This window comes from Hibiscus syriacus, unplaced genomic scaffold (genome assembly GCF_006381635.1).
Source record: "Hibiscus syriacus cultivar Baekdansim isolate YM2019G1 unplaced genomic scaffold, ASM638163v2 tig00001323_pilon, whole genome shotgun sequence".
In the NCBI taxonomy this organism is placed as follows: domain Eukaryota; kingdom Viridiplantae; phylum Streptophyta; class Magnoliopsida; order Malvales; family Malvaceae; genus Hibiscus; species Hibiscus syriacus.
In genome coordinates, this window is record NW_024061864.1 from 32,631 (window position 1) to 57,745 (window position 25,115).

General features: G+C 35.3%; 1 protein-coding gene and 1 pseudogene across 1 annotated transcript; one reads left to right on the forward strand and one right to left on the reverse strand.

Moving 5' to 3' along the window:
- Nucleotides 1-1,765: 1,765 nt before the first annotated feature.
- LOC120124997 lies at nt 1,766-11,892 on the forward strand (annotated as a pseudogene).
- A 1,286-nt stretch (nt 11,893-13,178) lies between these two features.
- On the reverse strand, nt 13,179-24,615 carry LOC120125013 (sister chromatid cohesion 1 protein 4-like). The gene is given in 16 exon segments (XM_039143535.1): nt 13,179-13,576; nt 14,067-14,196; nt 14,352-14,457; nt 15,022-15,055; nt 15,554-16,560; nt 17,262-17,398; nt 17,947-18,085; nt 18,726-19,079; nt 19,236-20,064; nt 20,178-20,262; nt 20,467-20,516; nt 22,708-22,754; nt 22,850-22,947; nt 23,247-23,508; nt 24,307-24,360; nt 24,363-24,615. Coding segments are annotated over 16 exon segments (3,498 nt in total). The 5' UTR covers nt 24,430-24,615; the 3' UTR covers nt 13,179-13,477.
- Between the last annotated feature and the right edge of the window lie 500 nt (nt 24,616-25,115).

Here is a 25,115-nt window from a genome sequence, read left to right on the forward strand (position 1 = left end):
TATTATATATATGGATAAAATTTGGTGTCTACAACTGCTCCTCTTTGTCCTTTTTTGTGGAACGAAAAATAGGACAAAGATAAAAGAACACAAATTTTCATTCGGTGGAGTTGAAAATTGATTCAATTAAGAATAACTCCTTGTCGAATTGAGTTGCAGATGACTCCTCCATCACGAAATCGAGTCTATCTTGAAATAGAACTGAAGCCGTAGTTCGGAATTTGAAACCGGAATATGGCTTCTCTTTGCCAAACTGTAGTCATCCTCGCTCTTTTTCTCGGCTTAAAGACCTTTGTTGGAAATTCGAGTGAAAAATAGTTCTTTGACTCCACCTTGTAGTTGATAAGCCCTCGAGCTGAATGGAATCGAACTCGACGAACGTTGACAGATAACTTTTCTCGACTTAAGCTATACTCCCGGGAAACAGTTTCTTATCACTAAGGCATGGTTAATCTAGGTCTTCTTCTCGTCTTGAAAGCATCGACTGCAACCGGCAAGTAGTGTGAATGATGTGTCATCGAGCTGAATGGAATCCTACTCGATAATTTTATTGAAAGATAACCCTTCTTACCTTAGGCTATGTTGTAAATGATGTGCCCTAGAACCGAGCGTAGTCGAACTCGAAGGTCTTTTTGGTCACAGATAACCCTTCTAGCCTTGAGTTATGTTGTAAATGATGTGCCCTCGAAGCTGAGTGTAATCAAACTCGAGGGACTTTGGCAGATAGCCCTTCTCGACTTAAGCTATGCTGGAAATAATGTGCCTTGGAGCTGAACGTAGTCGAACTCGAAGTTCTTTTGGTAACAGATAACCCTTCTAGCCTTGAGTTATGTTGTAAATGATATGCCCTCGAAGCTGAGTGTAATCGAACTTGAGGGTCTTTGGAAGATAGCCCTTCTCGACTTAAGTTATTCTGCAAATGATGCGCCTTTGGAGCTGCGCGTAGTCGAACTCCAAGGTCTTTTGGTCACAGATAACCCTTCTAGCCTTGAGTTATGCTGTAAATGATGTGCCCTCGAAGCTGAGCGTAATCGAACTCGAGGGTCTTTAGCAGATAGCCCTTCTCGACTTAAGCTATTCTACAAATGATATACCTTGGAGCTGAGCGTAGTCGAACTCAAAGGTCTTTTGGTCACAGATAACCCTTCTAGCCTTGAGTTATGCTGTAAATGATGTGCCCTCGAAGCTGAGTGTAATCGAACTCGGGGGTCTTTGGCAGATAGCCCTTCTCGACTTAAGCTATGCTGCAATTGATGTGCCTTGGAGCTGAGCATAGTCAAACTCGAAGGTCTTTGGTTGGCAGATAACCCTTCTCGACTTAAATTATGCTGCAAATAATGTACCCTCGAAGCTGAGTGTAATCAAACTCGGGGGTCTTTGGCAGATAGCCCTTCTCGACTTAAGCCATGCTGCAAATGATGTGCCTTGGAGCTGAACGTAGTCGAACTTGAAGGTCTTTGGTTGACAGATAACCCTTTTCGACTTAAGTTATGCTGCAAATGATATGCCTTGGAACTGAGCGTAGTTGAACTCGAAGGTCTTTTGGTGACAGATAACCCTTCTAGCCTTGAGTTATACTGTAAATGATGTGCTCTCGAAGCTGAGTGTAATCGAACTCGGGGGGTCTTTGGCAGATAGCCCTTCTCGACTTAAGTTATGCTGCAAATGATGTGCCTTGGAGTTGAGCGTAGTCGAACTCGAAGGTCTTTGGTTGGCTGATAACCCTTTTCGACTTAAGTTATGCTACAAATGTTGTCTTTAAAAAATGGCTTCCCTTCACAGGTCTAAGCCGATCATAGTTCTTCAGGTGGTTTCTCTGAACGGGTCTGAACCAAGTGAGATGATCTTTGAATGACTCTCTTTTATAGGAAAATCCACTGATAAATTTCATCAGCCTGATATCTTCCGTCGTGGAATTGAAATCTGGCTTGAAAGTGTTAACTGAAAGCATGTTACTCATGGTAAGTTTGAGCCGAACTGGATTTGATCTGAATTGGTTCTTGAACCTATCTGAAATTGGTTCTGAGATCCGTGGATATGTCAAGTCGGTTGAGGTGTAGCTTCTCACTGCTGAGTTAAGAAACCACCATCGTTCTTTAAAGGCGCTTTCGAATCAAGTATCCTTCATCCTGAAGTCGAAACTTGACTCCAGAAGCTGCAAAAATCTTGTATGCTAAAATGATGAATGTGATGCACCTAGGTAAGTCTAAGATGCATGCAACATGAATGAATAATTTTATCTGTTGGATGGAGTCCCGTGTTTTGTCTGCCAATCTGGTCTATGGAATCGATCGTGCCCTATCCTTTTTCAAGCTTGGGCTTTACAGACCCTTCATATCTGAGACTGTTCTGTTTAAAAATGTTTTTCTCCTTTTTCTTGTTTTAGGAGGGAAAATGATAAAAATGATGTAAAATATTGTTCACAATTGAATCAAATTGTAAATGTGAGTTCAAAGAATATCAAAGGAATCAAGAGCTCTTTTAATGCTTTCAAAGTTACAACTCTTTGACAAATGTTCAAATGGATGAGTTGGCTTTAGGTTGGCCTCATTTCTAAGGTTTCGGTAACCTAAAATGTCATTTTTTTGAAATATGAGCAACATACTTTTTTGGTTTTGCATTTTAATTGGGTGCGGACAAAATGACGCAACTAGCATGATAAATTACTAGACCTTTTATTTTAGTCCTCTGAAATCTTCCATTTGTTCAAGTTTTGTAAGCTTCTCTAACAAAGGTAGTGCAGAAATATCGGTCTAAAAATGAAATTCTTGAGTGCTCGTGTATATTTGACTATAACAGGAATTCCTTAACTCCCTTAGTCCATCATTACCGAAAATTTCTTGTTTAGATAAATTTGATTTAATTTGCCATTATCTGGCTAGCCAAATCCATAAAGCTAGGGCGTTTAACCAATTGCTTTAGAGGGAAAGCTTAATATTATAATCACTTTTATCAGGTTAACTAAAGGGTTCATCTCATCACAAAGTCTTCAGCCTGACAATAGCAGTGGAGCAAACACCAAATTGCAAGTGTCCGTGCAATGTCATGGTTTGAACGCAATCTATTCATAAAGCCAATGCTTTCGAGTTTCCTCCATAACCATTTACCTTAGCGGAATAGCTCAGTTTTTACGAATTTAATTTCTTAAAATTGTCAAGAATAACTTGTTATAGCATAGGTGTTGTTAAAAGTCAACACTTACCAGAAGCATGGCGCGTTCGTTGAACGATCAACATGCAATGAATAAATTAAATCAATCATCTACCATATTTATTGCGGATTAATAGAGACTATAGCCAGTACTTATACTTACTGAACAAAGAAAGAAGAAAAAGAAGGAAACCACAATACTGACAGGTAGGGAAAATAAAAACCACAATGAACTAAATCTCATCATGTATGGGTGAAGATTAAAAGTTGAATCTTATATCCTCTATTTATAAAATATGAAAGGTTGAGATTGTAGAACAAAACATGGTCCAAAATTCAGGAAATTATCTGTCAATCATTGTCTGAAGGATTTATTTTTGACCCACACTCGAAAATGTCACCACCCTTTGCAGTTGGGAGTTGGGGCCACTCAACACGTTTTTCACTTTTTCCACGAGATAATTGAGAAAATTAAATGGTCAAAATTTCACTAAAGCTTTTACCAGCCTTTTAAATCAAATCAGTCAGTTTTTCTAGAAATAAATTTAGTTATGCACAACAAAACTGGAAATGTCTGATAATTCATGCAAATAAGAAGGAAAAAAGTTGTTAGAGATTGAATATAGGTCTAATGTTAATAAATATTTCATATTCTGATATTCACGATACATTTTATTATTATACCTAAAAACGGACATAATATTTTATGTTAGTAGTGAAATTTTAAATTTTTAAAAAGAAGTGAACTTATAAAATTTAAAGAAATAAAAAAAAATTAAAAATACAAAAATATCTATAATATACATTAATTTAAAATTTGCAAAGAAACGACTATCTCTATTGTTCCCTTGAATCTATCCTTGATTATACCACAATCCATGCGCTTAGTAGAGGATAATCAATGCTTTTCGATAATGATTTATATTGAATACTTGAAAATATTTTAGGGAAAAAGGTTCAAGCATGCTTAGCTAAAGGGGGAGTGGCAGTGGGGAGAATTTGCTCCAGGTGGTTACATAAGTTCTTAATTGACTAATAAGAAAATAATGCAAATGCGTGCATAGTGTAGCAAGTTAGTTTTATTAAAGTTAATAATCTTTTGATTTTATTGAATTTTAATTTAATTTGTACTACTATTATTATAATATATAAAAATATATACAATATTTTTTTTATTTTTAAGTAAGATAGATTAAAATAGTTTAAGTCTTTAAGCATTCAATTAAATTTTTGTTTAATTTAATCTAAATATTTTTTGTTAACAGGAAAAACTAAAAACATTATTATCCTAACTCATAACCCATTCGTTGGACATTGTGTTTGAAGCGTCGTATTATAATAATTAATTTAATTATAAATATTTAAATATTGTTATTGTATTTATAATCTTAATTTATTTTAAATATACAATTACACTTTGATATATATATATATATATTAATAATTTAAGGTGCTTAAAAAATAATATACGTTTACAATTTTCTTAATCTATTAATAACGTCTACTAGAGATGGACCGAGGGGTGATTATAATACTTGATAATAACAACGCGGTCTATTTGTTAATTTGTTTTTTTTCTCAATGCAATAAATTACAATTTTGTCCTTAAAGTCTGATCTCTATAAATACATGGATTCCAGATGCCGAACCAATCCAAGCAAGTAAACAGCATAGAGAGATCAAGTTGATTTGTTTCTGAGTTTGATATTAAAATATAGAGATGGAACATGTTGAAAATTGTTGCATTCCACCGAAAGGTGGAAAGTTATAATTAAATAATATTAAAATTGTCGAACAATTGGGAGGGCACCGAAAAGTGGTTGGGTTTTAGTTGAAATTGGACAATGGTAAAAATACATTTTTAGTTATTGTAATTTAGAGTATTTACAAATTAGTCCTTAAGTTTCAACTATAAATACCCTAGCTCATTTAGCTTCAAAACTATCCCAAATCATTCTAGCTTTCTTCCAATACTAGAGAGAATTTAGAGAGTTTCTTGAGAGTTGTTTTCTCCTTTTTATCAAGAGAGAATTATCATTGTTTTCTCCTTGGTAGATCGAGAGAGGTTGTAATTCATATTTTTCTCATAGTGAAATTATTCTACTGTTGCCCGTAGTTTTTACCCTATGTTATTTAGGGAGTTTCCACGTAAATTTTGTGTCTCTTTTATCTTCAATTTTTATTTTCTCAAATTATCAGTTGCATTTTTGTTCTATCCGATAGCCGTCTTCCGCAACAATTGGTATCAGAGCCAGATTTGAGTGTGTAATATCTGATTATTATCTTTGTGGTTGCCACCAAAAAGGTGAATCCTCCAACATAAAAAAGTAATAAGTTATTAATCATTCCTTGAAGGTTCCAGAGAACTATTCACGATAGTGAAATAGTGGGAGCTATCCGTAAAAGAAGCTATGGCAACGAAATTTGATATTGAAAAGTTTAATGAGAGAAATTTATCACTGTGAAAATTGAAGATGAAGGCTATCCTGAGGAAAGACGGTTGCCTAGCAGCTATCAGTGAAAGGCCGGTGGATTTCACAGATGAGAACAAATAGATCGAAGTGGACGAGAATGTTATGGCAAACTTTTATCTAGCATTAGCAGATGAAGTATTGTCAAGCATCGAGGAGAAGAAGACAGCTAAGGAGATATGAATCATCTCGCCAAATTGTACGAGGCCACATCGTTGCATAATAAAATTTTCCTTAAGAGAAAATTGTACACTCTCCGTATGCCAGAATCTACTTCGGTGACGGAGCACTTAAACACATTGAACACGTTATTTTCTCAGCTTACATCCTTAAGATGTACAATAGGAGAACAAGAACGTGCTGAACTTCTACTTCAAAGTTTACTTGATTCGTATGATCAACTCATCATCAACTTGACAAATAGTAATGTCACCAGTCTAGTATTCGATGACGTTGCAGCTGCTGTTCTACAAGAAAAAAATCGGCGCAAGAACAAGGAAGATAGACAAGTAAATCTGCGACAAGCAGAAGCGTTGACAACGATGACAACAATGAGAGGGAGATCAACAGAACGTGGCCAAAGCAGCAGTCACAAACATGGTAGATCAAAGTCGATGAGCAAGAAGAATTTAAAGTGTTACAACTGTGGAAAGAAGGGTCACTTGAAGAAGGATTGTTGGAGTCTAAATAAAAACTCCAATCCATAAGGCAATACCGCAAACACTTCATATGATGGAGATGATCTATGCTGTGAAGCGTCAACCACCGTGGAAGGCAGAAAAAGATTTGCAGATATATGGCTCATTGATTCGGGAACGACATATCACATGACCTCAAGAAGAGAATGGTTTCATCATTATGAACCTGTCTCAGGAGGATCTGTGTATAGTTGCAATGATCATGCCTTAGAGATCATTGGCGTGAGAACCATCAAATTGAAGATGTATGATGGAACAATTAAAGTTGTTCAAGATGTGCGGCACGTGAAAGGCCTGAAGAAAAATTTATTATCCTACGGATTGTTGGATAATAATGCAAGCAAGATTGAAACATAGAATGGAATCATGAAGGTGTTCCGTGGAGCGCTTGTGGTGCTGAAAGGCGAAAAGATAGCAGTAAACTTGTATATGCTGAAGGGAGAGACTTTGATAGAAGCAGAAGCCTCTGTTGTCTCATGCAGTTTAGATTCTGCAATGCTATGGCATCAGAAACTTGGACACATGTCAGAACAAGGAATGAAAGTCCTTGTGGAGCAAAACCTACTTCCAGGCTTAACAAAGGTAACACTTCCTTTGTGTGACCATTGCATAACAAGTAAGCAGCACCGGTTGAAATTCAACAAATCAAATTCTAGAGGCAAAAGTGTTCTAGAATTGGTTCACTCTGACGTATGGCAAGCACCAGTTACATCCCTAGGTGGAGCAAAATACTTTGTCTTATTTATTGATGACTACTCCAGGAGATGTTGGGTGTACCCTATTAAGAAGAAGTCAGACGTGTTTTCAACTTTCAAAAACTTCAAGGCGCGGGTGGAACTTGATTCTGGAAATAAGATCAAGTGTTTCATAATAGAAAATGGAAGAGAATACACAAGCGAAGAATTTGATGACTTTTGCAGGAAAGAAGACATCAAAAGACTGTTCACAGTGGCGAACACTCCTCAACAAAATAGAGTGGCAGAGTGGATGAACAGAACCTTGTTATAAAGAACAAGAGCAACGTTAAGGGATGCAGGCCTAGAAAAATCATTATGGGCAGAAGCAGTCAATACCGTCTGTTCTTTGGTGAATCAAGCTCCATCAACTACAATATAGCTGAAGACACCAATGGAGATGTGGACTGGTAAACCAACTAATTATTCAAACCTCCATATATTTGGAAGTATTGTGTACGTGATGTACAACTCCCAAGAAATCTCAAAGCTGGATCCAAAATCCAGGAAATGTAAATTCTTGGGGTATGCTGATGGAGTCAAGGGGTATCGCTTGTGGGATCCCACTGCCCACAAAGTAGTCATCAGTAGGGATGTTATCTTTGTAGAAGATAAGGTGTAAAGAAAAGAAGATGATGATAGCGCTGAAAAGTCAGAGACTACACAAATACATGTGGAAAAAGAGGTTAAACAAGGAGATTCTTCTGAAGCAGAACCAGCACATGATGAACAAGAATCAGAGAGTTCTGAAGCTCCAACAACTTGTCAATCAGATCGTGTGAGAAGACGTCCCAATTGGCACTCAGATTATGTTATAGAAGGAAATGTTGCATACTGTCTTTTAATAGAGGACGGTGAGCAATCAACATACCAGGAGGTAATAAATAGCTCAGATGCTTCACTATGGATGATGGCAATGCAAGAAGAAATCGAAGCCCTTCATAAAAATAATACATGAGACCTTGTGCCACTACCACAAGGAAGAAAGCCAATTGGTAACAAATGAGTCTTTAAAATCAAGCGAAATGGTGACGATCAAGTGGAGAGGTATCATGCAAGACTGGTGGTCAAAGGATATGCTCAAAAAGAAGGTATTGATTTCAATAAAAAAATTTCTCCTGTGGTTCGACTAATAACAATTCGAGTAGTCTTGGTAATATGTGCTACATTGAACTTACATCTAGAGCAACTAGATGTTAAAATAGTTTTTCTTCATGAAAATCTTGAAGAAGAGATTTACATGCTCCAGCCTGAAGGTTTTGAAGAAAAAGAAAAGAAGAACTTGGTTTGCATGTTGAACAAATCTCTGTACGATCTAAAGCAGGCGCCGAGGTGTTGGTATAAGATATTTGATTCCTTCATTATGTGCCTTGGATACAACAGACTTAATGCAGACCCTTGTGCTTATTTCAAGAGGTCTGGTGATAACGATTTTGTTATATTGTTGTTGTATGTAGATGACATGTTGGTTACAGAACCCAACAAAGATCATATTGAAGAATTGAAGGCACAATTGGCTAGGGAATTTGAAATGAAGGACTTGGGATCAGCAAACAAGATTCTAGGGATGCAAATTCACCGAGACAGAAGTAATAGGAAGATTTGGCTTTCACAAAAGAATTACTTGAAGAAGATCTGCCAAGATTCAACATGCAAGATTGTAAGCCAATTTCTACCCCTCTTCTTCAAATTATCCTCCAGTATGAGTCCTAGCAGTGAAGAAGAGAGGATGTAGATGTCTCGAGTGCCGTGTGCATCAGCAGTGAGAAGTTTAATGTTCGCTATGATATGCACAAGACCAGACATTGCACAAGCAGTGGGAGTGGTTAGTCGGTACATGGCGAATCCAGGCAATGAGCATTGGAATATTGTAAAGAGGATCCTAAGATACATCAAAGGGACCTCAAATGTTGCATTATGTTACGGAGGATCAAACTTACTTATAAATGGGTATGTCGATTCTGACTATGCAGGGGATTTGGATAAAAGCAAATCTACTACAGGATATGTGTTCAAAGTTACTGGTGGAGATATAAGCTGGGTTTCAAAATTGCAGTCAGTTGTGGCTACATTCACAACAGAGGCAGAATATGTAGCAGCTACACAAGCCAGTAAAGAAGCAATTTGGTTGAAGATGCTATTGGAGGAGCTTGGGCACAATCAAGAGTTTGTCTCTTTGTTTTGTGACAATCAAAGCGCCTTGCATCTAGCAAGGAATCCAACATTTCATTCAAGGACAAAACACATACGAGTTCAATACCATTTCATTCGTGAAAAGGTGGAAGAAGGGACGATATATATGCAGAAGATCCATACCAATGACAACATAGCAGATTTCATGACAAAGGCAATCAATGCTGATAAATTTACTTGGTGTCGATCCTCCTGTGGCCTGTCAGAAACGTAAGCAACATGAAGGTACAAGGTAGAAAGAATGGTGTGAAGATATGATTGTTCCAATCAAATCTTCAAGTGGGAGATTGTTGAAAATTGTTGCATTCCACCTAAAGGTGGAAAGTTATAATTAAAAAAATATTAAAATTGTCAAACAATTGGGAGGGCACCGAAAAGTGGTTGGGTTTTAGTTGAAATTGGACAATGGTAAAAACACAATTTTAGTCATTGTAATTTAGGGTATTTACAAATTAGTCCTTAAGTTTCAACTATAAATACCCTAGCTCATTTAGCTTCAAAACTATCCTAAAGCATTCTAGCTTTCTTCCAATACTAGAGAGAATTTAGAGAGTTCTTGAGAGTTGTTTTCTCCTTTTTATCAAGAGAGAATTATAATTGTTTTCTCCTTGGTAGATCGAGAGAGGTTGTAATTCCTATTTTTCTCATAGTGAAATTCTTCTACCGTTGCCCGTAGTTTTTACCCTATATTATTTAGGGGTTTTCCACGTAAATTTTGTGTCTCTTTTATCTTCAATTTTTATTTTCTCAAATTATCAGTTGCATTTTTGTTTTATCCAATAGTCGTCTTCCGCAACAGAACATTTGAATAGCGGTGTTTTAAGATCAAGAGTTCATCTTGGCCTTAATGAAATCAAAGTGAGAAAAGAAACTGAAGCGGAAAAGGAAGAGGAGGAGGAGCCATTGAGTCCCATGGCTCGTATGTTCCATGAGCCTGAATCCAACGTGTACGTTATTCTCATTGTGGGGTTTAAGAGCTCCATCAACCCACACAGTTTCAAAGCCAACTTGGTGGACACTATTGTTAAGCATCCTCGCTTCTCTAGTGTGCAGGTAAACTGTTTACAACTTCATTCAACCCATTTCTTTCACATAAATTTGTGAATTAATTTTAAAAACAAATCCAGCAGGTAGCATAGGGTGGAGAAATGAAATGGGTGAAAACAAAGGTAGACATAGATAAACATGTTAAGGTCCCTATGGTTGATCAAGATATGGTCTCCCCCTGATATGTTTGTCGAAGATTACATTTCCAACCTTAGCAAGACACAGATTAGCAAGTCCATTCCCATATGGGATTGCCATAATTTAAACCTAAAAACCTCTGACGCTGAATCCACACTGGTTATTCGAGTTCATCACTCCCTTGGCGATGGAACATCTCTCATGTCACTCCTAATCTCTTGCTCCGATGCTTTGCCGAGTTTCCCGGTGATGAAGAAACCGACATCCAGCGGCACTGGATTGTTTTGGATATGTTGGTCTCTTTTGTTGTTAATGTGGAACACTTTGGTTGATATATGCATGTGTGTGGCAACAACCTACTTTTTGAAAGACACCCAAACACCCCTCAAAGCACCTTCAAGTAGTGTTGCTTTTACTTCTCGGAGAATCGTGCGTCGAACTTTCTGTTTGGATGATGTCAAATCGGTGAAGAATGCAACCAACACGGTTAGTCCACCGTTTCCCCGTTTTTTCTTTTGGTTAACAAAAAACACATTTCCTTTGTAAATTCTTCATGGAGAGCTAAAATGTGTTTCCATTGCAGACGGTGAACGACGTGATGCTAGCGATCACTCAGGCTGGCTTGTCTACATATCTCAACCGAAAATATGGTAATCAAGGTTGCAAAATAACACATAACTGTTCAACTAGACGAGTACAGTAAAACTGTTCTCCTTTCTGTAAAACTGCCGTAACTTGATATCCATAGTAAATAATTGTATATGATGTGACAAGCAAAGCCAAGGGTGATAATGGAGAAGCAAGAGAAGGGGAAAGCAACCTTCCCGATAGCATTCGTCTTACAGCAACTCTGTTCATCAACATGAGATCATCTCCAGGGGTTTATGTAATTACTCATTTAGTAGTTTTCTTTTCATTTATTTTATTGAATCTCATTGTAAGTAATTTACAGGCCTTGGAAGAAATGGTGAAGAAGAATAGCAAAGCCGAGTGGGGGAACAAGATCGGTTATGTAAACTTCCCTTTAAAAATTGCATTGAAGGATAACCCATTGGATTACATTAAAGATGCCAAAGCAACAATGGGTAGGAAAAAGGCTACTCTGGAAGCTAAATTCAGACTGTTTATGGCAAAGGTTTTTGTAATGTTTTATCCTACCAAAGTAGGATATTGTTCATTCTCCATTACCCTTTTACGTTTGTTTAATAAAAAAACTTTAATACAAAGGAAAACCACACCCACACAAAATAAGGGTATTGACAAGGAAATATATTGATTGTACATTAATGGCAGCTGGCCACTTTCCCATCAGCAACCATGTGGTTCTCGAATGTGGCTGGACCTCAGGACCAAATCAGCATTTTTGGCAATCAAGTTGCCTTCATCGCCCCATCTTTGTATGGTCAAACTGTGGTAAGTTACCTTCTCTTTAAAGGGAAGATTGCTATATATAATAGTTAAGCCTTGAGCGGTCATGCTCATTTTGTCTAATAATATGATTGTAATTCTATATGTTTCTGTTTGCATTACTTTCTTTTACTTTATCTTTTGGATAAAAGAGAAGATTTAACCAAGATTAAAAATACTGTTAATTAATTTAAAATTTGCTAATCTTTATCTCTCGACACACTTATAAACATATTTAACTTGTTTTATTTAATAATTATTTTATTTCATATAAGATAATCAAATTATAATTTGAATAATTTTATAATATCAAAATTTTATATATATACAGTAAAATCTTTAGAAATTAATAATGTTGGGAGCCTGGGACTATGAATTTTATTACTAGAAATTAATAATGTTGGGAGTCTGGAACTACGTAATTTTATTAATTTAACGAGGTATTAATTCATCGATAAATTAATAATTTATTAATTTAAAGAGATTTTTTTCGATTCAATAAACCTACATTATTCTTCATGAATAAAACATATACATTGTATTGACTAATTGAATATTGTTCATTTCTAATGTGACTAACAAAATATAATGCATACCCCTAAAAAATAAAGTTAATTGTAGTACGTAGTTTTAGTTAAAACTTAATGCAAATTCATGTATGATAAGGAAATCAACCACTACATAAACTAGGGGTGAGGGTTATGTCGAGTTGAGTCAAAAATTGAGTTATTCGATTTTATAACTCGATTTGTATTTTATAACTCTAACTTAACTTAAAACTTTTTTAGTCGAGTCGAATTATTTTATATCTCAAACATCTATTTTCACTTATACAATTGTTTTAAATTTGTGTAAAACTAAAATGTTTTACATTTTGTAAATAGATCTTATCTAATATATATATAAAAGAGAAAAACAAAAGATACATTAAAACACATCCATACTACCGACCGTCAGGTTTGGGGTACAACTTTTCCAATTTTTATAGATCTACTTGACTCAAATTATATTTTATTAATTAATAATTATTATATTATTTAAAAAAACATTTATTACAGTATTTCCAAAAAATAATTATCACATATATTTAATTATAAAATCGTATAAATATTTTTTGAATGGCAAAAGAAACCATTTCGTCAGTTCGAGATTAAACTCGAGCCAAACTCGACTAAAAAATTTCAAATTACAACTCGATCCATGAACACTTCTATTCGCTTATTTCTAGAATAGATTCTCAATGTAAAACAGTATACCACCATTCTTTCCATGCAAGAAGTAACTGAACTCTAATACATGTGAATCTCAAGGAAAGATTCAATAGCAGCAGTCGAACCAAATAAATCAATTAGCATCTTCAATTGTAAATTGACATGTTTTACACAAACAGTTATCATCCACCTACAGTTCGTAGTAACAATCAACAACATCCCACTTGCCATCCCTCCTTCTCTCCCACTGTTATGGCTACCCAATTTGGAGCAACTATTTTTAAAAAATATAATAAAAATAGAAAAACAGCTACCATTTTGGAACAATATAGTTACCTGATGTGGACCGTTCATCAGAACTAGAACTACAACACGTCATCTTTTCACAGTATCTGCTTTTTTTCCTTCTTTTGGAAGGTGAGATCAGTTCAGAATTCCGATTTCATGAGCTTTGCTCGAGCCTTTATACATATGTTGTCAAAGGGTTTCTCCTGTTCTACATGGATGTAATCTCTTGTCTTCAGAACCTGCAGACCAGGAAATTAACACCCAGAAACAACGGACAGAATCACATTAATTTCCATCCATCTCATTGTCGTGCACATACAAAAACAAATTATGCATTGCAGTGCACTTCCTACATGCAAGTTACAGTTATTTTTCAATATTCAACTTTTTATCCTTGATATTGATCATCCTGCTTCACGATAATGCCCGAATATTTTCACTTGCATCTGTTGAAAGGTCTCCAAAAGTGGCAATATGTGTTTAAATGAGAACATTATTTTGTATTGGTAGTAGTGATGCAGAAGTTGTGTATTTGTACATTAGTACTTATGCAGAAATTTTATATTATCAAAAGAAAAGAAAAGAAAATAAAGAGAAAGAATGGAGCTTTCGACTAAATTTACATTCAAAGTTTTCTACGCAAAAATATCCATCTTGCAAATATTCTGTAGATGGATAGTGCTAAGCTCTTTAAAAAGTTAGTTCAAGACAAGTTAAAAGTAGACATACCAGGGTTTCAAAAAACATCCTTGATGCTTCTTTACGTGTCTTATGATCCAAAAGATTTTCCATAGAAAGAACCTTACATCCATGTACAGCTTCATCCACCAGTAAATTCTGGAGATACTTGGCAACAGCTCTGAAAAAACGGGTATGAGAAAACGTAAAGATGCGAGCTACCCACATTCCAGATATTTCAGGTTAAGAAATTATTTTTACATGTAAAGTTAAACAATGATAAAATTAAAGAGGTACACAGCAGCTAAAATAATCGACCATTGGGAGATTATAGACCTTGTGCGAGAAGACCATCCACTATTTTCAAGAAGACGACTTTCATCACCACATGGCATGCCATCATCATCCTCGCATAGCTCTTCGTCATCTACATTCAGAAATCCTGAATGGGATGATAAAGAAAACAAACATTAACCAATAGCAGCAGAGTCAAGATTGATTAAGTTGGGGGAGGGAGAAGATACCCTGAAAACAGATATGCCTATAAACCCAAGTCATTTTCCTTGGAAAAAGACAGATATAAGTAATAGAAAAAAATATATATATATTTTTTAAGAAAATTTTTAAAATGTTCTTTTGGGAGAAACCTTTCAAGAGACCATAGCCTAGTGGTCCTATCAATGGTCCACCCTGTCTACTCACTACTGTTACAGCTTTGTATTCTAAATCTTAGGATTAATATATGGTATTTAGGTTTTATTTGTTTCATATAATTCATTTTACGGAAAACGTTTTACTCATTTTCCGGTGTTTAGTTGGTGCAAAATACATTGGTAATGTAAGTCATTTTCCTGGTCGATACAATTTCATTTGCATTTTCTATAAAGTGTTTTATGGTCTAATTTTCCATTGAGCTTTTTTCAACTTTTCACTTCAAAGCATAAACACCCAATATACCATTCAACACAAAAAAGTAAAAGCAAACCATAAGGCAATAAGATCAAACCTGTATCATCGGCAACTGCAACATTCTCAAGTTCCTGCATCTAGAGGGCCAAATAGTAATTTAGCGGATTCTTATAGCCTTGAAACAAAATAAGGAAGGCTAATGCAAAAAAAAAAGTTTCATAATAACATACTAAATTAATGAAAAAAATAGCACATTGACTAAACATTGAGGAATGGAATAGTTCTCAGAACTTTAAAACGTCCACCATGCTTTCTAGAATAGAAACAAGTTAAATATTAAACAGTAATGTTGTAGCATGGAGGTTAGGAAGGGATTTTTTAATGAGGCCTACTCTATTTCTATCCAAAAAAATATATTAAACAGTAATAAGAAAATATTTAAGGTAATAATGGAAAAATCCCAATGCTGGCGCATGAATATCCACTATCCTAATTATTTTTTACTTTCTATTACTAGAGCAAAATTTGAATTCATTCAAGATTAAAAATTACTAATTAGTTAGAGAGAAGTTAGAGCACTTAATATTTTGAGATCAACACTAACATGCTACGTGCGTTAGAGAACTTACAGCTTGATTATCCACAAGAGAGGTCATTTCTTCATTGACTGCATTAACTTCCCAAAAGACTAGAGTTTCTCCATCATTTAGTGAAGCAACCTTTTCAGAATATGTAGAATCCATTTTTCTTTCTTCACTACCCTTACAGATAGGGTCCTTGACATCATGATCCAAGAGTGCACCCTCAACTTGAGCTTCATCTACTACACCAACTTTATCATATCCAGTTTCAGATGCAATTTGAGAACCATTCACTAGCTCACCAGTTTGTACTAGCTCACCAGTTTGTACAATTGCAAGAGAATTGGTTCCATCTTGAATAGGTACACAGTAGTTTGCTAGATTGACCTCAACTGTGGCTTTACTTTCGTCCAATAATTTTGATTCAGTTTCACCTTCATTAATACTCTGAACACCACGTTCTAAAACTTCAGTAAGATTGGTTCCATTTTCATTTGTCATATCCAATTCTGAAGCATCCTCCACAGGTTGAGAATTCATTTTCTGATCCGGAGGAATATCCGTTGCATTGTTTAAGATAAAACCATCTACACTGTTGGTTGTCTCTGCAGCTGTCATATTACTAATATCTTTAGAAGCTAGATTAGAATAGGATGGTATTTCGGACTCGTTCAGAACTGAGTACTTAGCCACAGAAGCAACTTCGACATTATCTCTGTCAATTTCCATTCCTGTGATCCCATCTAAAGGTTCATGATGCAGTAGTTGAGGCACGTCATCAATAACAATCCTGTCCTGCTTCAGACCACTGGACTGACCCTGCTGCATATTAGTCCGAATAGGAGTTTCAGCAGATAGTGTCTGTTCATCATTTCCATTCATCACAGGCACAGACCTCCCTTCAATTTCACCTTCTTCAGCAATATTAGGTCTTTTAGAGCACCCTGAATCCTTAGCTACTTCAGATGATGCATGGATTTCATCACCTTCAGAAATCCTGATACCACTTAGGTCATAGGGTCCACTGTGCAAATATGCAAGGTCACGTGATACATCTGAAAGGTAAACCAGCAGTTAGCAACTTAAAAGTTAAAATGAATGCAGTACGAAGTCCTTGATTATCAGAAGCAGAATTTTATGAAGCAACAAATAATATAACAATTAGATTCATAACCATTAGGATAGATCACTGATAAATCTTTTACTCTATACAATTTAAGAACTTGAGTGTGCATTCATGCATATGACATCGATACAACAAAACTGAACCAACATCTAAATATACCAGTTGCGTCTACAGAAATGTGGTTAATGGTGCATGATAGGAAAAACAAATGTAGAAGTAGGCAGCTTCTTCTCACTAGGGCCTGTGGATGCCCTAGATTAGACAAACATCTAGAGTAAGTTATAACTTAGCTCAGTTAAAGCAAAACCAATTTGACCAGCACCTAGAGGAGATACACTCAAATTTTTTATCAGTAAAATTTTCTCTTTTTAGTGTTGTAATATATGGGGTGGGGTTTACATGCAGCAGTTCATCATTCTCCCTCTATTCCCACTCAGTACATTACAATACTCAAACAACAACAATGATTTTTTAGGACCATTTCAATCAACTAACAAGTTGAAAATTTTCATTTCTTCAAATATATATATATATATATATATATATAGAGAGAGAGAGAGAGAGAGAGCGAGAGAGAGAGATCCAACAAAAGCATTCAGATGCAGTGATATTCCAGCACTTTGATCTCACCAGTAAATATAGGTTCACTAAATATTTCATCTTCCAAGAAATGTCTCTGAATCAATGAAATTTCAGGGCGAGTGCAAGGCGCTTTCTTACGTATACGACGAATGTCTTCAGTATTAACCAACTGCTGACGTATTGTACTTGATAGGGAAAAAAGCAAACTAATTAGTAGTTGACTACAACGGAAAAAAATTAAAATGCAGATTGAAGAAAGAAAAACAATAAAAAGAAAACACCTTCTATGATTCAATTAATCAGAACAAATTCCATTCATTATTATTTCATTATGTACCGACCTGACTAGAAAGAAACACAAACTCATTATATCTTAAGCCAGGCACTGGAATGTAAACCACATATAGCATGCTACAAATGAATTGTTATATTTTACAATCAGTATGTAATCAAGTGTTCAACATCATTCAGACAAAGTTCCTCTTGGAAAATCTCTATGTATGTTAAAAGAAACATGGAAGGATAGAAATTTCAATGCGCAAAATTTCATTGACAATTTTTAATTTATAAAATCAAAAACAGTGAAGCTCAACAAAAACAGAACATGTTTGTATTGACAGTTAATATTATCAAGTCAAGTTTATCAAATTCCAAGTGCATTTGAGAAAAGAATAAACATCAACTAGCGAGATATAAAAGATAAAAATAAATAAATAAAACCTTAATAACATACTCGCCATGTAAGACCATAGTATCATCCATAAACACTTTTCTCTTGAAGGCACTAGGTCTTGGTGCAGTTCGTGGGCGTTTCAATGATGCTACTTCAAGGGGAGGAGTTGGTTTCATTTTGAAAACTGAAGATCGTCCAACTGAGGCAATGACAAATTAAGTTCATTTGTAAAAATATTCTTTATGAACCTTGCAATCCATGTGATAGTTTACAATCTAGGTCATTGAACTTAGTATCACCCTTCAGAGCTATCATAGAACTTCAAATTCATTAGGGAAAAAAAACACATCACTGAACTTGTATTGTTAACAAATTAGGTTACTTATCTACTTCTATTCAGGATTTTTAATACAAAAAGTGATGGTATGCATACAAAACTTTTTTTTACATCTTATCAAGACAATGCCTAAAAAATTATGGCTTCTTTTACCAACAAAACCATTTGAGTTGTTTTCCAAAATGGACCCACAATGGCAACTGGATTTTTTTTTGTTGCCTAAAACGCCTGCTAGGCATTATCTTGATGACATGTAAAACTAAGCTATGCAGATATGCATGCTAAGTCAACTTTTCCATTAGAATTACCTAAAAGTTGGCACAAGTGACCTAGTTTATCAATAATAGAGGTTTAGTGATATAACTTGATAAATTAAAGATTTGTAACCTACATAAAAATGATGATAAGTTCAATAACCTAGAGTGAAAATTATCCAAATCCAGTTGTTCTAGTAAATTAATGGATGGCAGATAATAGTTCATTAGAGTAAAAATGCTGCTACCTAAAATAGAAGACAAAAAGTCATCATCATCAGGAATCGATTCTGCAGTTCTGAATTGTGGCCTTCTAAATGATTCAACTGAGTTTATACTTTCGACAGTAATTGTACTTTCAGTTATACTTCGCTTTTTGCCTGAAATGAATTTGGTTCCAGCCTCGACTTCACCATGCCCTTCTGAAACCTCTTTGTCTAGGGTAGACTCACTCAGTAAATCACTTGGTTTATCAATAGGCCCTTCCGGTGCAGAGAGTAACTTTTCAGGTGCAGGCAAATCGGACATAGCACAATTATTTGAATTTTCCAACTGATCATCACATAAAGTAGGTTCTGACATCTGAGTTTGGCAGGCTTCATCTGCAAAGATAATATTTACATAAATGAGAAAAAATCCAATATAAGGTCATGATGATAAAATCAAATAATAATAATGTCGTGGATAATATTTACATATAGAGAGGGAAAACAAGACCATCTATGTAAAGCTACATGCATAAGACTGGTAAAACAAACCTTGCACCTCAGTGGAAGCTCCAGAAGGATGAAATTCCTCCTCCCTTTTGGACAGATTGACCAAGTTTTGCTCTGCCAAAACCGAATTCTTAGATCCAAGAACTGGAATAGACGGGACATCTTCATGTGTTGGTTCCTGACAAGCTTGCACTTCACCATCAACAACTGTTGGTCTACTGGGAAATTCAAATGAACGGGAAGGATTTGAAGGTATTGCGTTGGAAGGTGAGCATGACTCCTCCAAATTATTGAAGGTTTCAGTATCATTGGCAAATTCAGACTTATGTGATGCTTGATCATTCTCCAAATAGCTGCCGTCTGATGTGGGTGCACAGGTACTACTTGAACATGTTCTTCGAGCAGGGTCTTCCAAATCAAAGGTGACATTGGAGCAGCTAGGAGATTCTGCATATTCACCATCAGTTCTATCCCTAGAGTGCATGACACCGTAATGCATATCTTCCACTCTATCCAACCCATCAGGTCCTCCAGTAGTCCTAACAGCAGATTTGAACTCCATAGGCATGGCATCATGGAGAGAATTTACTTGTGGTCTAGTATGTTCTTTCTCAATATTTCCAATATAGCAGCCATCATAAGAAATAATACTAATTATAGCATCACAATTTAGATCAGTTTGCAAAGACTGATCCACTGGGTTTTCATCTCCATGGGAACGAATTGATTTATTAGAAGCATTTTCCACACATTCAGAACTGTCCAATTCTATATAATCGTGATGTTCTGGTTCTACATGGTCACCACCAGCCAGTGCATCATGAACGGCAGACAAGTTATGAACTTCCTCTGGCACAGGAGTACCTAGATCCTGATCATACTCTCCGAATTCAGAATTTAAAAAGGCTAGAGCATGAACTGCTGCCGCAAGATAGATAAAAAAAGATTTAAAAATAAATTATTTACTGGGTTGAAACAACAAACCTGATTCTCAATGCAACTGATTGGCGCAGCTTCTAAATTAGTTGGGTCTTGTTTCTCTGGTACATCTGACCCTTGAAGGTCATGCCTGTAATGACAAACAGGTGAGGCTAGTCAGATAATTTAATGGTTGCATATACTAACCAGTGAAATTAATGATAATAACTGTTAATGTGGCAATTATTAATGATTGAAGGGGAAATAAGGCAAAAGAGTGTACGAGGCTGTGAGCATTTAATATACAATACAATTGGAGAAAGATTAGGGATTATATATAATATATCAAGCTTACAAGGAAGCTCCACCATCTACTGGCACTGCAACCTTATCTAGGACTAGCTCCTGCTCAAAATTAAACCAAGATAAGAATTTTCAGTCAATGATTACTGTAAGAGAAAAAATCACCAAGCAAAAGTAAGAAAAAAAGATCAGCTAACTCATTGAGAAGACAAACTTAATATTAACCCTCCATTCAGGGTTTATATCAGATTTGAAGGGCCATGAACAAAACCATCCATTAAGCAATTTAAAGGCAGGGCACACATTTCAACTTCAAAAACCAAGTGATAAGAGTTATTGATTGTTCAATCCATCTATGAAAGCGCTTCAGTAAATGGACCCACTTCATCCCCATACCTAAAAGGCAATATGCAATTCTAATTGTATTTAAGGAAAGGATATGCATTTATCCTACTTCATCCCCATCTACAAGTACTGTCAGTTTAAACAAGCTAATTTTCTCTTTAGCTCTTCCTTCATCTCATTACTGTTGTTCTCTAAAAAGCCACTTCCTCGTGGAGACAAATATTTTGCAACAGGCACAAATCATTCTACTCCTAGTGGTTTTCCTTCTAGTTAGTTTCATATTTCTTCATTTCAATAGGTATGAATAGGGGTGAGTATTCAATCGAGTTAAGTTGAATCAAGTGAAATGAAATCATGTTAGTTGCGTTGATGAGTATTATTTTATCATTCAAATTTTATTGAAATTCTTTAACTCAAGTCGAGTTTATAAAGTTTGAGTCAAAACAAATATGTTTTTGAGTTCCTATTCAAATTTAATTGTAACTATTTATAATATTATTGTACTAATTGGTTTCAATTTAAGCGACTCTCCCTAGCTATATATGATAAACATATATATTTCTTCATATCCTTTTTCACAATAAGATTTGTAATGTTATTTAGTAAATCAAATACCATCCAAAATTATATAATATATCTATAGTGTTATTTTTAAACTAGTGATTTTGAGGTCAAAGTATTAATGGGAGTACAAAGGAGTTAAGGAAATCAGGACCAAAACACAAAACAAATGAATTACTTATCTAAAGATAAAAAACAACTTAGTTTTAATATTTGGGTTTCCGATTATTCGAACTTTTAAAATTCAAACTTGACTCAAACTCAAAATCCATACCACTAATTCAAGTTAACTCAAATAATTTGACTCGAATAACTCGAAATTAAAAAACAATTTTTTAGTCGAATTGAGTTTTGCACACCCCTTGGTATGAACAACTTTGTTGAGTTAGAAAATATTCCATCCCAGTTGGGAAGCTTTAAGCACGCATTGACTTTTCTCTTCCAATATTAGGATAATCAAGGTCTCCTCCCTTCTAAAAGGTAAATAAGCTAACCCATTAGCCCAAAACCCTAAAGTAGTAGTTATCGTTGTGCAATATTATCACAATCCTTTTGTTCCAATTCAAATTCCAAATAACTCTACAGAAGAAAACAAAAGCACTCTAAAAGAAATAGTAGAATATTTTCAAGTGAGACAAAGAAAGGAGGAAGTACACCCATCCCCTCCAATGTTTAAATACATAATTTACTCTTCAGAGGCAATTACGCATAACTGATTCCACGCCATCAACGCAAACTAAAAAATGAATCTCTGCTAAAGAAAAAGTGACATAAATGATAAGGTACTCAAGAAATGCCATCTAAAAATCACGAAAACGAAAATTTTGTAATAATTAAGAAAAAAATAATATACTGAATTAAGGGACAACTCGCAATATCAAGTCTTTTTTTTTATTTCCTTATGATAGAAAGCTACCAAATACACTAATTTCTGTTTCTGTAGTTTCAAAGGGATTGTTGCAAATCAATTTGTTCCAGGTCCTACCATGGATCTCACTCCTTCAAAGGATAGGAGTCCTTCAATCCAAAATACAGATATAACTTCTTCTACTTAATGGAGAAAAGCTTGTGATGATGTCAGTAGCCACTGCCTTTTTTTGCATGGTATAAGGCAACCTCAACCCTAGGTGCAGGATATTCACCTGTATAGCCTAAGTCTTAATCATCTTCTTATTCCTAAATCATCAATCAAATCCTAACCAATTCCATACCAAATTTTGGCCATAAACCCAAGTTTCACTTCAGTAAATCAACCATCAAAACTTATCACATTTTTTCATCCATTAAAGTCCAAATTCTGATATTCTTGCCTATATTAGTAAGCCTCCCACTTATTACAGACAAATTTTCCAACAAAATGTCAGTGAAGCAGGAATGACAAGATTACCTCATCAAGGAAACCAATCTGAGAAGCATCCCCATCACCAAACCGTTCTGAAAGTATATCAGATCTAGAATTTTAGATTTACATATTTACTAATCAAATGTAGTTAAATCAATAATCCTTACATTCAAAAGCACATACTAACCATCTAATCCAAATTGTGATGTGGAGTAAACCACGCCATCCATGGTATCTTGAAGAGTAATCTGCTCTCTTGAGCTAATGTGATGATCAACATAGTTACTGCCAACAAAGCTACACGTTATAGTGCACAGTACATCTACGGATAACCTATGTTGCTCGAACTGTTCATTTTACTAGAAGTATCCCTGTCCGACAATTGTGCCCAACAGGTGAATATGGGGATATGCCCTCCAAAGAACTTCCACGTACATGGAAAAACTGAAAAAATTCTAACCATACCCATTTTGCAAGTCCATATCCGACACTCACTCCCAAGTCCAAGTAACATAGTGGATAACTAATGAAAACTCATATGACCAAGGCAACACATAAATCAAGAAAGCCAATTAGGAACTAACCCCTGAAAAACTTCATTATCAGGCAGCTCAAAATCATCAAGGTCAAAAGTCTCCGGCAAAGTGATCGAATGGTAGGGTGCGGTCGATTCTTCGGGTGGTAAATCAACTGCAGTGGAGCGAAACGCCTGCTTTATCTTAAGCAAGGCTTCACTGCAATCATCAAACAGGTAATTCACCTTTTTAGAATATATCCTCACCACTCCGAGAAGAAGATGACTGGACAATCGGAGCGCAATTGGCACGTCAGGAAACAGAATAGAATCTGTTCAAAGCCATATTCATAAAAAAATGAAGTTATAGAAAAAAGGAGGATGCTATGAGCTTTAAAAAAAATTCTCAATAAATGTAAAGTGGAATTTTGGAATGGAAGTTTCAGTTTCAAAAACCGGTAGGCAAGAGACATGCATATAGGATCAAACTATTGTCATATCCACCCTGCCCCCATAATTTTCAAGAGAAACCATGTTTTACAAGTTTCATGTCATCAAACATGGTGATTTCCAAGTAAATCTGGTGTTTATAATTTCCAATTCAGAAATACCTCTTCTACTAATTTATGTTTTACAGTTGAAACTGCTTTTATTCAGCAAGATGTTAGAAATACTGAATAAACTTAAAACTAAGTATGCATGACCATCACTAATCCCAGTGGTTGATTTAATACACGTGAAATTACAAGTAAATAAAAGAGCATATTAACAGGACAAATAAGAAAGGACATTTTTCTTCCCAACTACTTCCTCATAAAGTTGCTAAAACTAAATTGGTAATATGCAAAATCCTAATTGATTAAAATGAAGCTTTGACAGAATAACTGAAAAGGTAGCGATTATGAAGTAAATATGTTTCATGTATTAAAGTAAAATCATACATTTCTCTCTCCAAAAAAGATTGCAGTTTAAACATAGTACAGCAAAAACAAAAAACGTAAATCTGATTCAGCAAAAAAGGAAGAACATATCCACACAGTATATAGTAAACTAACCTTATGAAGACTAAGATATTTCTCTATCAAGTGGAAAAAGATAAATTATGTACACGTAAACTTAAAGGTACTAACCAACAGAAACACCGATATCCGTGTCCGCCACCTGATTCTTTCGGAGTTTCCTCCCAGATGAGCAGCTATCCATATAGTCCCCAATGGACCTTTCTTCGCCAAGATAAACTGTGAATAAAACATTTTTCGCCCAATACAAACCCTATTTCTTCATATACAGCTTCCCCAAGACTAAATGCAACAAAACTCTATTATTTGAGCTTAAGATTACAGCTTTAAATTTCCATTCAGAATTCAACAAGCCCGCAGTGCTCACAAGTGAAGGGAAACCCTAAATTCCAAATTCCTCAACAGAACCCTTAATCTTCCACTTCCAGCAAGGAAATAAGCAAATTAAGTTCAGAATACCGCTAAAAAACAATAAACATGAAACCTAATAAATCCCAGTCCACCAAACATCTGAAACCCTCCCAAAACTCCGTAACCCAAAAAGGCGCCCCATTACCGCTTAATTTACATACAGAGTCGCAGCTCGGTAGAACTTCAAAATGTTGAACTCGCAGTTGCAGAATCGCCACTATAGTCGGATCGAACATGCACAGAAGACTTGAAACAGGAGAGAGCAATGAGACAGCGCTAATTTGGTGGGTGGGGGGTTGTTTTTATTGTAATCAAGAAAGATTTTCAAATTCAACTTTCGTTGTCGTATATGTTGGAAACGTGGGCGCTTCTCATTGGCTGGGTATTTTGAAATTTATGACTTTTTCGTAATAGCATGTGATTTGATTTGAGTTTTTTTTCTTTTTCTTTTCTTTACAAAGCATATACATTATATATAAACATTTCGTCAGAGGCATGGCAAGTGTTTT